Below are 12,791 nucleotides of genomic sequence, written 5' to 3' on the forward strand. Positions count from 1 at the left end.
CTGGTGTGCGTGTTATTTGCTTCCTAGCTTTTCTGTGGCTTATACATATGAATCTTGATCTGACTTGTGGCTCAATTAATTTTTCAATCCCCTGCTGATTCTTGGCTTCTATGAGATCCAATCCCCTGCGGATTCTTGATTCTTTCACATTTGAGTCCTATGTAAAAGAAGATTCGATAATCTAGCTATCACATTGCTATAATTTGTAATACCATTGATTACTGTCACATTTGTTGCTAAGTACTTGTATATGCATGATGCGTGTAGCTTGGGCATATCTCAAAAGTACCCTTGTTCAATGTTTAGCTTTTCCAACATTATGAGCTTTTTATGTAACATGCAAAAGATTATAAATTTATAATTGGGAGAGTAGATCTTAATCCTTGGATAATTTGAACTTACTAATTCCTTGTGTAAGATTAAAATTTAACTTTAGTCTTTTGACCCTATATCAATTGAAAATTAGGATATGCAAAACAGACGAACACACGGACTTACCAAAATAATGAATATATTACTTAACTTAAAATAAAGAAACATTATAGAATTGCCAAGAAAGCTACATTACTCAAGAGACTATATCTCGCTAGACTTGTAGATAAACGAGTTACAAGACATTAGTTTTATAAAGAACTAACCATTACCCTAATCCTAAGAGGAAGGAATCCAAATCCTTAATCTACAAGAAAATCCTAAGAAGCAAATACCAAATACACAATGAACTTGTTGTATACAAGTTGGTCTCCCCGTAAATATAATGTATATATTTAAGTGGCAATGTGGCATGAACCCTCCAAAGATATGTAGCTTTTCTGGCAGACCGTGTTAAAGACACTTCTTTTCTCTTTGGTTAAGACCTTGTGGAAGACTTGAAATGATGACGAATTGGACAATATATAGACCATCACGGACCATGCTTTTCCCCTTTTATATTGTTTTCTTTCAGTCACAGAATTGCATGGAATTTGCATATTTGATATTTCCACAAGACTATTGGTTTTAGTCGTCTTTAGAGAGCATCCAAATCTTCCTTTCACTTCATTGTGCTTTCAACAAAACGGCAACCATCTGATCATTCATGGCCTCAACAATATGGCAACTACCACAATTTCTTCATCCTTTGTAAGTGTGTGGAGGCTAGGTTTTATTTTTTCAACACCATGTGCTTGTTTATCATATAATTTTATGCATTGAAGCCTCCTACCAAACCTTGAAAAGAAGAACGAATTGGATACTTCGTCAAAGACTCTTATGGTTGTTTTGGCAAAAGATTTTAGGGTGTGACAATCACGCTAATACACGGTGTAATTATTTACATATTATATATACACATATTATAAGTTTAATTAATTAATAATAATACTTGATAGTGTGACAATCTGATGGCAATAGTCTTATTTCACTTAGGTCAATATGACAACAAATAATCTTAACAAATTAATTACGTCCAAAATAGTGCTTTGTCAGCTGCCACATTAAATGGGTCAATTATATTATAATTTTAAATTTCCTTAATGGAGTTTGATGTAGCAATGATATAGATTCGACGTAGAATGTGAGTGAATTTCCTTATAATCTCAGAAAGAGCCTAAGATTTGCTAAGGCCCTACAATACACTATGATATTATTTTGTCCAAATCCACAAAATTCATCGATTACTGTTTAAAATCCTTTAAAATCAAATCTCAATATTTCTTCGCCACTTTTAGCAGAGATGATGGCTGCTCGGGCTGCCGTACGTGCTGTTTGCGCGCAACTTGGAGGCTGCTTATGTGGAATTTGCCGGGGATGCACAGATGGTGATCGCTGCACTTCAACAAAATTCTGTGGATGATATGTCTCCGCTGGGGCATGTTTGTGGAGCAAAAAATAATCAAGAAAATTATGGAGATGACACGTGGACTTTTGGGTATAAAAAGACAAAATTATCTTCGAGGCACATCGGAATTCCTACGTGCATGCAACAGACAATAACGGGAGGTCAAAGGGGATCAAAATGGTATTTATTCAAAACCCTCTCATCACTCCTCATCAAATCCTTACCCACAGGGTAACTCCCAATTATTCTTTTCAAATTGGGATTAATTACCAAATTAATTGCAAGATATTATTTGATATAATATCTTGCAATTAGAGCCAAAATTCCACCATTAGCGGCCGGTCCCTGATTCTCCAAATAGGGCCGGCCACACCCGTATAAATAGCCCCGCATTTCTCTAAAAACCTAAGTTCATTCTCTCCTTAATTCTCTAAACATTTTCTCTCAAAAATTCTAACTTTGGCATCGGAGATTCTTTGGCCAAAGCCCCTCCATTCATCGTGGGCGCGTGAGGCTCTTGGCCTTGATCTTAGGTGTTATTATTTTGCAGGTGCATTTCCATCAAAGTGAGAAGAAGGCGGAAATTTGCATCCACAAATTGGTGCTTTCATTGAGAGTTTGATTCACGCGGTCAAAGAAGACTCTCGCATTCAAATTTCTTATTTTTCGTTTGTTCGTAAACTTTTCATACTTTCTTATTCCTAGAATTTTTTAATTCCTTGAATTGAGGTAAAGGAAAAATACAATGACGGGAAATTCGGAAACCACGACGAACCGAACTTCCTACATTAAAACATTCGGATCAAATGATGGAGGACGATACGTAGCCCCACCACGACGATCCACGAGGCTCAACACAATGGCAAGATAAGCAACTTTGCCACCACGGAGCACCACCACCATGGCAGCCATGGGGGCCATCGTGGCAGTGGGGAGTGGGTAAGCTCCATGGCAACAAACCATAGCCTTATGTGCTGCCAATACAACAGCCCAAACCCAGAACCAAGCCTAGGCACAGGCTCTGGCAGCAGCTGCGCAAGTAGCCCAGAAGGCGGCCCAATCTGTAGCCCACGCTGTAGAGCAGCTGAGCCAAGCCCAGCACAAGCAGGCACAAACCGCTGCCCAAGATGTATTGCAGGCCTGAGCTATGTTGACCATCTCATCGGTCTAGATCCAACGCACTCCCAATGTCGCATCGCGCTCACACGCCCCACACATGGCTCGACCCAACCCTCTCCCTTGGTTCACTTGGTAGTCCCGACCAGTCCAAGATCGGTTTAACCGCCCTAACTTCAGTTTTTGGGTCGATAATTGAACCGGGGGCATTTTCACCTCGAGTTTCTATAGATTTGACCTATCTCGGCTCAAATTTTACACTCGAAGTCCATTACACTTCTACCACCTATGGAGAACCCTACCATCCAAGCCCTTCTATCCCTCATGGCAAACAACACTTGTCCCAACAAGTCATAGAGTTAACAAGCGCCCTTGCACAACAGATGACCTTGGTGAATCAGCTTTTGCAGCGTGCCCCAGACAAGGTGTCCTAAAGCAGGACAAGGGTAGATAACGAATCTCTTTAGCAATGTCCCGACAAGCAGCCCCTCAACTAGCCACGATCCAAGCGTTCTGCCACTTTACGTTCCTGCCTGGGTTCTTGGGATAGCGTATACTCTCGTCTTAGTGTAGGGATGAGCGTGCATTCCTGATCAAGCCCACGGATAAACATATGTTCACGGTAGAGGCCATACCCAGATTATTAACATGGACAATCTTTCAGGCTAAGTGTTCATTCATAACTAGCTCACGAGGAGCATTCTCCACCTCACATCGGAGTAGACAGCAAGGGAGATGGAGAGAAACAATCACTCAATCCTACTCAAGTGCTTGCCAGGAATGTGCCACATACACCACAGCCATGACATAGACGAGTTGAGCATAGGGAAGAACAGCCTAAACCAATAGGTCACGACCGGGGGCAGCCGAAAGTTCCACTGCCCTAGCAAAGGCAAATTCAAGAAGAAGTTGAAAGGCTTCTGACTGAACGATTGCGCAATTTCCAACACAATGAGGCTACTGACTCATTACCCTACACTTGTAGAGGCCAATAGTTATGTCTATACTTATTACCAACATAGATGAATATTTTTCTCGGGAATCTTCTTGTTTAAACACAATTATTGGAGTATAAAGGTTGGTTTGGAATTGCTTCTCTAAAAGCATTTATGTTCGTAAGTCCTTATAGCTTTCTATAAACAATCCTAATCAAATTCTTGTTTTTTTGTTGTTGGATCAAATTCTTGTTCGAATATTTTAGTTGAGGTTGCCCTACCCCACCCTAATTATAAGCTTCCTTTATTTAATTTTTTTTGTTCTTTTATCTTTTGTGTTTAGGTCCCATTTTGTAATGTGGGACAATTCTTAATTCTATCAGTCAGTTAGATAACATCTGTGTAAGAACTGCAAAGAATGCAGAAGAATTGTAGAAGAAGATTTTAGAGAGAGAGAGAGAGAGAGAGAGAGAGAGAGCTCGAGAGCTTTGTGAATTGGTGTCTTGATTACCAAGTAAAAGTTACAAAGTGTCTTGTATACTACCTTATTACAAAGCTTACTTGTTAAGCTAATACAATGTGTAACCTCCTTATTTCAACAAACAATACTTCTAACAACCTACAATTCCAACAACCTTTATATAACAACCCTCTTTATCCATTAACATGTGGCATGATCTTAACCATTGTTTCCTCATCACTTGGATCCCTAGCTTTGATATTCTTACATCCCCCCTAAGCTCATGCCTCATGGAACTGAGCATGAAATTGCTGCAGTGTGTGATGGAGCAATGAAGAAGACAAACTTTTAGTTAGAATATCTGCAAACTGTTCAGCAGAAGACGCATGTTGAATGTGAAGGTCACCTCTTGTTACCCTCCCTCGGACGAAATGATAATCAATTTCAATATGTTTTGACTTAGAATAAACATTGGATTTGTAGTCAGACTATAGCTAAGATGTTATCATAATAAAACATTGGAGACATGAGAAGTGGAAGGTGTATATCACAAAAAGTTGCCTTAATCCAGGCAAGTTCAGCTATTACAATTGCCAATGCATGATATTCAGCTTTAGTTGATGAACGAGACACTGTATGTTGCTTCTTAGAGGCCCAAAATATAGGATTGGAACCTAAGAACACCACAAAACCAGAAGTAGACCTTCTGTCATTGGGATCACTAGCCCAATCAGCATCACTATAAGCTTGAAGATGAATAGGTCTTGGTTTAAAGTGTATACCATAATCTGAAGTACCTTTGAGGTACCTGAGAATTCTCTTGACAGCTACAACATGTGATTACATCGGATTATGCATGAATTAACATGCTTGATTGACAGCAAAGGCTTTGTCAGGCCTTGTGAAGGTAAGATATTGTAGTGCACCTACAATGCTTCTATATTGCTTAGGGCTATGATAAGGTTTTCCATCATCTTTCAATAACCTATGATATAGCAAGCATGGTGTAAGACAAGGTTTGCACTCCTGCAAATCCACTTTATCAATTAACTCTGAGATATACTTGGCCTGAGACAAAGAGCCCTCCCTGTTTATGGCTGATTTGTAATCCCAAAAAGTAGTTCAATTGGCCCAATTCTTTCATATCGAACTCTATTGTGAGGTCTTTAATAACTGCTAAAATGAGTTGTGGATTGATGCCTGTTAAAATCACATCATCTACATGTAATAACAACACCACAGTACCAAGTGATGAGTGATTGACAAAAAAAAGATGGATCAGCTTGTGAACTCTGAAACCCCAAACCAGGTAAGAAGCTTGTAAATATGTCATTCCATGCTTTAGGGGCCTGCTTTAACCTATAGAGATATTTTTGTAACTTGCATACAAAGTTAGATGGATATTTGTTACTCACAAAGCCTGGAGGTTGCTCCATATAGACTTCTTCTTGAAGAACACCATGCAGAAATTCATTTTTGACATCTAACTATCTAAGAGATCAGTTGTATTGAGCTAATAATGCAAAAACTAGTCTAATGGTTGTTGGTTTGACAACTGGACACCATAGTTAATTCTTTTCTTTTGGCTATAACCTTTTGCCACTAACCTGACTTTATATCTAGCTATGGAACCATCTGCATTCTTTTTAATTTTGTAAACCCATTTACAACCCACTAGATTCTTTATTGGTGGCAAGGGACAAGAGACCAAGTCTATTGAGAGTGCAAAACATGTGTTTCTTCTTGTATTGCAAATTTCCATTATGTGATCTTGTTGGCTACCTTAAATGTTTTTGGTTGCAAAATTGTTGATGTTGAATCAACAATTGTAGACATAGCTTTTCTCTTGATAATCCCATTTTTGGATCTTGTTTGCATCTGATGCAAATTCTTTGATATAGGAAGAATAACAGTGAGTTGTTCATGTTGGAAATTAGGATCCACATGGATAGGTGACTGTGTAGAGGAATCAATTGCAGTGGTGAGGCTTGGAAAGTAAGGAAGAACCATGTCATTAATAGGGTGTTGAATTGAATCTGAGGCTTTAGTTGCATCTATTTGCAAAGAATCTATGGCACTAGATGATGATGCAGACAAAGATTCTGAGGCACTAGATGAATTGGAATCCTCAGTGTGAGAGAATAATGACAATGATAAATAATCATGATATAAGGGTGACAATGCTTATGTTTGTAAAGGAATGCTTGGCAATGCAATGATTTGTGATTGTACTAGTGTATGCAGAGTGTTTGATTTTTGGGTTTTAAAAGTTATAGTGTGATAAGGAAACTGTGTTTCATCAAAATAAACATGTCTAGATACATAGGTCTTGTTTGTCTTAGGATTAAAACAAATAAAATCCTGGTAGTGATTTGCATACCCTAGAAAAACACAAATGTTTGTTATTGGTTGAAGCTTATCTATGTTATATGGCTTAAGTAATGGAAACTAGGCACTTTCAAACACTTTTAGGTGATTGATATTAGAAATTTGACCATATAATAGTAGATATGGAGATTTCATTTTTAGAGTAGCACAGGGCATCCTATTTATTAAGTAGGTTGCAGTGGCACAAACATAAAACCAGAATTTGGAAGGAAGATGCGCAGTTTGTAATAAGGTGATTGCAATCTCAATAATGTGCATATGTTTCCTTTTTGCAAGACCATTATGTTCTGGTGTATATGGATAAGAAATTTGATGTATAATACCATGATTCAAAAGATAGGTTTTAAAACTGTTGTTCAGATATTCACCATCACAATCACTTTGACAAACCTTCATTTGTGCAGAAAATTGAGTACTCAGATATGCATTGAACTAAACAAATGTTGAAAACACTTCGACATTATTATGTAATAGAAATATCCATGTAAACCAAGTACATTCATAAATGAAACTTACATAGTACCTAAAATCTTCAACAAGGTGTACAAATGCTTGTACATATCACTATCAATGAATTCTAGAGGTTGTACAGACTTATTTGGAGAATACAAGAAAGGAAGTTTTGTAAATTTTCCTTCTAAACAAGGTGTACAAATGTTTGTAGTAAAGTCTTGTGATGCAGGTATATGGTCATTGTGCAATATAACATAAGTGATTGCATTTGATGGGTGTCCTAGCCTCTTATGCTACTAGGTTATATGTACTGGCTTTGCAAGCTAGGATGCATAGTTGTCAGATGATGCAAATAACAGCTGCTGTGGTATGGAAAATGGAACAGGGTAATAGCCATCCCTACTTGTGATCTTATCCTGAACCTAAGAAGAAAATTCATCTCATATAACTTGCTTCTATTGTCTTTGCAGAGTTGATAAATGGAGAGTAAATGTTATGACAACTTTGCTACATGAAAAACATTTGTTAACTCAAGAGTATGATTTGAAGCATGCAACTTTGAAGAACCAATATGTTTAATGGAAAAACCTGCACCACTAATAGTCATTATGGTGTCTGTGCCTTGATACCGAGTAGGCAACTCAAGATTGGCAATCTCATACGTTATGTGAGAGGTTGCTCCAGTGTCAGCAATCCAAAATTGATCTGGTGGAGCTGAAAGATGATGATTAACATGCATTGCACTAAGTGAAGGTGCAGAAGACCTTCCTTGGTATGCAAAATTCCCTCTGTGATAGCATTAAATAGTTGTATGCTTAAATTTCTAGCAAATTTGGCATTGAACAGGTGATGATGAGCTGTTTGAAGAATCTGTATGCCTTTGAAAACAATCAGCTACAATATGACCTTTTTTTTTTTTTTACTACAAATCTGACATGTTGGGATTTTTGAAGGATGAGCAAGACAAGTGGATTGATATGGTTTTGGAGCCCCAAGAATTCCAAGATTATTACTTGGTGTATGAAACACTGACCCAAAATTGTAATTGAATTTGCTTTTACCTCTGCCCCTGTAGTTATTGCCTTTGTATCCTCCACTGTAACCACTATTGTAATTCTCATTGTTATAGCTATGGTGATTCCCAGAATAGTAGCTTTGACTGTTTGAGCTGTTGTGTTGATTTGATCCACCCCTAAAAGATGAACCATAGTCACTTGAATCTATAAAGTTAAAATTAAGAACCAAATCTTTTTCTTTTGAAGTCTGATTAATTGCGATCATTACTGTTCCAAAAGACAAATTTGATTAGAGATTGGTTGATAATTGCTTCTTCAACAAGCAACTGAGATCGAAAATCTTTGATGGAGATACCATTTTCCCTTCCTCTGATAACAAATAGAAAAGTGTTGTATTATGTAGTGAGTCCCTTAAGAGCAAGAATGATGATATCTTCATCTTCAAAGACAACCCTAACTGTTGCAAGATGATATCTTGCATCTTTAATCTTTTGCAAGTACTTATAAACAAACAAAACCTTTCTTGATGTTTTGAAGCTTAGTCTTCAATTGAAAGATACTGGCTTTTGTCACGGAAGAGAATCTTTCCTTGAGATTCATCCACATTTCATTAGAACTGTTCTACCAATGAGGCAAGACACTGCTATGGATGACAGAGTTGCAGTAATGAACGATCATGCATTTTTCAAACTTGGTAGGCATCTGTTTTTACCCCTTCAATAGTTGAATCATTGAAGAATCTTGTTGGACATTTCTTGGTACCATCCACGAATTCCAGAATTCCATATCCTTCAAGAAGCAATTTAATTTGAAAACTCCATATGAGGTAGTTGGTGTCGTCCAATTTCACTATAACGTATGTTGATACTGTTGGAATGAGGCTAGTGATTGGCGATTGAACAATCTATAGTTGTGCCGCTGTAACCATTTTTGCAGAGAACAAGAAATTTCTTCACTAATGCTCTTAATCAAACAGTTGATTTGCGTGACCAAAAATTCCAATTTTCTTATGAATAGGATGATGGGATTTGCCCAATTGTATCTCAGAAGTTGTACAAACTAGATGATTGAGAAGAGAGAAGAATTTAAGAGGAATGCGGAAGTGCCAAATTATATCTTGGCGAAGATGCCATGTAAGAACTGCAAAGAATGCAGAAGAAATGCAGAAGAAGATTTTAGAGAGAGAAAGAAAGAGAGCTCGAGATCTTTGTGAATTGGTCTTTCTTGATTACCGAGTAACAGTTACAAAGTGTCTTATATACTACCTTATTACAAAGCTTAGTTGTTAAGCTAATACAATGTGTAACCTCCTTATTTCAACAAACCATACTTCTGACAACCTACAATTCAAACAACCTTTATATAACAACCCTTTTTATCCATTAACATGTGGCATGATCTTACCCATTGTCTCCTCTTCCCTTGGATCACTAGCTTTGATATTCTTACAATCTGAATACGTATTATTATAGAAAAGTTTTACCCCACCCAATAATTGTATATTTTTTTAGCAGAATGATATATTTTTACAATAAGGGGAGGGCGAGTTTGGCTAAGCCACACAATGGGCAACCTAGTTTAAGTGTGGAACAATAAGATATGAACAAGAGGTATTAACTGAACAATAGTACTTGGTTTGACATGGTTTACAGGTTATTGGTTTTCGGAAGAGATAATATCTTCATTAGCTAAACCCTTTCTTACCTGCCTTGGACTCGTGTTTTTTTTTTTTGTTTTATTGTTTGAGATACAAGTATTATTACGTTGACGTGTTACTGGTTTTGGATGTTGATAGTTCTCTGGAAAGTTAGGGCAATAGCTTGCCAAAAAATACAGTTGAAGAGAGATCAAAACATGAGAAGCATTGATTCAAACTAAAATATTTTGAAACGGCAGCTGAATCTTGTGGTGTCGTTTACTTGATTTCATTTTCTTTCAAAGACAATTTTTGTGTAAATGAAAACTATGGCTATATTTTACTTATATGTATTATCTTGGGTTTTTTTTTTTTTTTTTTTAACACATTTGATACCATTCTTTTTTAAAAAGTGACCCGCTGGTGGCTTGTCATAGCAGTCCACCATTCAGGGTTGTGAAACTCACAAAGACATTTCAGTCTTTCCTGATCATCATCGTGTGATTCACCAGTGTCAGGAATCGAACTCAGGATTTGCTATGTGAAAGACAGGTCTAGAATTCGTCTCTAACCACTGTACCACCCAATAGTGGTTTCACATTTGATACCGTTGACTAAGCCTAAATGAAAAGCTGCGCACCATAATTTTACCTCAAGAAGATACAATGGTGGGATCAAACCATACAACATACTACTCCTTTTTGCAGATTTTGTTAAAGACTTACTTTCTCTTTGGTCAAGACTCTTGTGGAAGATTTGAAACGACGACAATAAGGACCATATCAGGGACTATCCCATGCCCCTTTATTGTTTCCTTTAAGTCACAAAATTGCATTATTCCAATAGACTTTGGCACTTTTTGATCGTCTTTGCACCGCACTCTGCCCAATATTTTAATATTTATGCCCTTTCTTTTCTGGCAATGGAATTGCACATTTCCAGAAAACTATTGGTTTTAGTCTTCTTTAGATAGCAGCCAAATCTTCCTTTCACTTCATTCCACCATCTGACCACCATGGCTTCAGTATCTTTAGTCGGTCGGCCACAAGGCACTAGAATTTCTTCATTTTTTTTTGTAAGTGTGTGTAGGCTAGGTTTTTTCTTCATTTTTTTTTTCAACACCTCCTTTTGCTTGTTTCTTTATCATCTAATTTAATGTATTAAGGCCTCCTACCAAACCTTGAAAAGACGAGCAAATTGGACTTCTTTGTCGAAGACTCTTACGGTTGTTTTTTAGCGGAAGAGTTTTGTGTGTGACAATCATGCTAGTACACAGAGTTATTATTCACGGGTTATACAATATGGTTATATGTTATTAATTTCTCCATCGCTTTCTAAGATTCTTTAAACTCAAAATTAGAGATAATGGGTTATACAACATGATTGATATGTTATTAGTGCACGGTGTTTACTTGGATTGATTTTTCTCATTTTCAGTTTTGGTTTTCGTATGCTTTCAAGTTGGTTGTTGTTTGGAAATATGCTTCACTAACTATGCATCGCAATAAGCTTACGCCACGGTTTTGTTGAGATGCGATCAGAAGCGTTGTATGACCTTTGCTAAAATGCATTCATGATGCTTTCATGGTTTTATACGACGAAATTTTAACGTCGCATATAACAAGTTTCTTTCGTTACTTTTCTCATCTATCACAACTTGTTATGCCAACTTTTACAATTATTTAAATCCATTTTCTTCACTATATATTAATGTTCCCACAAAACAAAACTACTAGTCTTAAAACCCTTTTATACTTCTCTCCTTCAAAAAGCTCTATACCATCCTCTATTCTCTAAAATGGCCAAGACCCTCCAAACCCTCGGTTCTAACTACACCATTCTCATAGCCATTTCCTTCTTCTTCCTCTCAACCCTTGTCACTTCAGAGACTCACCGTTTCTCAAGACCGTTATCTCTATCAAAACATGGTCTAAAGAAAGAGAAGCTAAGCCATCTTCACTTCTACTTTCATGACATAGTGAGTGGCCGAACCCCCACGGCAGTTAAAGTGGCTGAGGCACCGACTACAAACACTTCCATGACTGGCTTTGGCACCGTGGTCATGATGGACGATCCATTGACCATTGGCCCTAAATCGAGCTCTAAGCTAGTCGGAAAAGCCCAAGGTATTTATGCTGTAGCTTCACAAAGTGAGGTGGGGTTTTTGATGGCCTTGAATTTTGTTTTTGTTGAAGGGAAGTATAATGGTAGCACTCTCAGTGTGTTGGGGCGCAATGCGGTGTTCTCAGCCGTGAGGGAGATGCCGATAGTAGGTGGAAGCGGGCTTTTCCGATTTGCTCGGGGCTATGCTCATGCTAGCACTCACCAGTTTAACATCAAAACTGGAGATGCTGTTGTGGAATATAATGTTTATGTCTTCCATTATTAACTGGTGTGCGTGTTATTTGCTTTCCTAGCTTTTCTGTGGCTTATATATATGAATCTTGATCAGTCTTGTGGCTCAATTAATTTTCCAATCCCCTGCTGATACTTTGCTTCTATGAGATCCAATCCCCTGCTGATTCTTGATTCTTTCACATTTGAGTCTTATGTAAAAGAAGATTCAATAATCTAGCTATCACATTGCTATAATTTGTAATACCATTGATTACTGTCACATTTGTTGCTAAGTACTTGTATATGCATGATGCGTGTAGCTTGGGCATATCTCAAAAGTAACCTTGTTCAATGTTTAGGTTTTCCAACATTATGCATGATGCACGTAGATCTTAATCCTTGGATAATTTGAACTTACTAATTCCTTGTGTAAGATTAAAACTTAACTTTAGTCTTTTGACCCTATATCAATTGAAAATTAGGATATGCAAAACAGACGAACAAACGGACTACCAAAATAATGAATATATTACTTAATTAACTTAAAACAAAGAAACATTATAGAATTGCCAAGAAAGCTACATTACTCAAAGAGACTATATCTCGCTAGAATTGTAGATAAACAAGTTAC

General features: G+C 37.3%; 1 protein-coding gene across 1 annotated transcript; it reads left to right on the plus strand.

The window, feature by feature from the left end:
- The first annotated feature begins 11,575 nt into the window (after positions 1–11,575).
- LOC103941239 (dirigent protein 22-like) lies at positions 11,576–12,420 on the plus strand. The gene has a single exon (XM_009351433.3). It carries the CDS (start codon positions 11,622–11,624, stop codon positions 12,210–12,212), a length of 591 nt encoding a protein of 196 aa, XP_009349708.1. The 5' UTR covers positions 11,576–11,621; the 3' UTR covers positions 12,213–12,420.
- The last annotated feature ends 371 nt before the right edge of the window (positions 12,421–12,791 follow it).

The sequence above is a fragment of a genome, unplaced genomic scaffold, assembly GCF_019419815.1.
Source record: "Pyrus x bretschneideri cultivar Hongxiangsu unplaced genomic scaffold, Pyrus_bretschneideri_v1 Contig9, whole genome shotgun sequence".
Taxonomy (NCBI): Eukaryota; Viridiplantae; Streptophyta; class Magnoliopsida; order Rosales; family Rosaceae; genus Pyrus; species Pyrus x bretschneideri.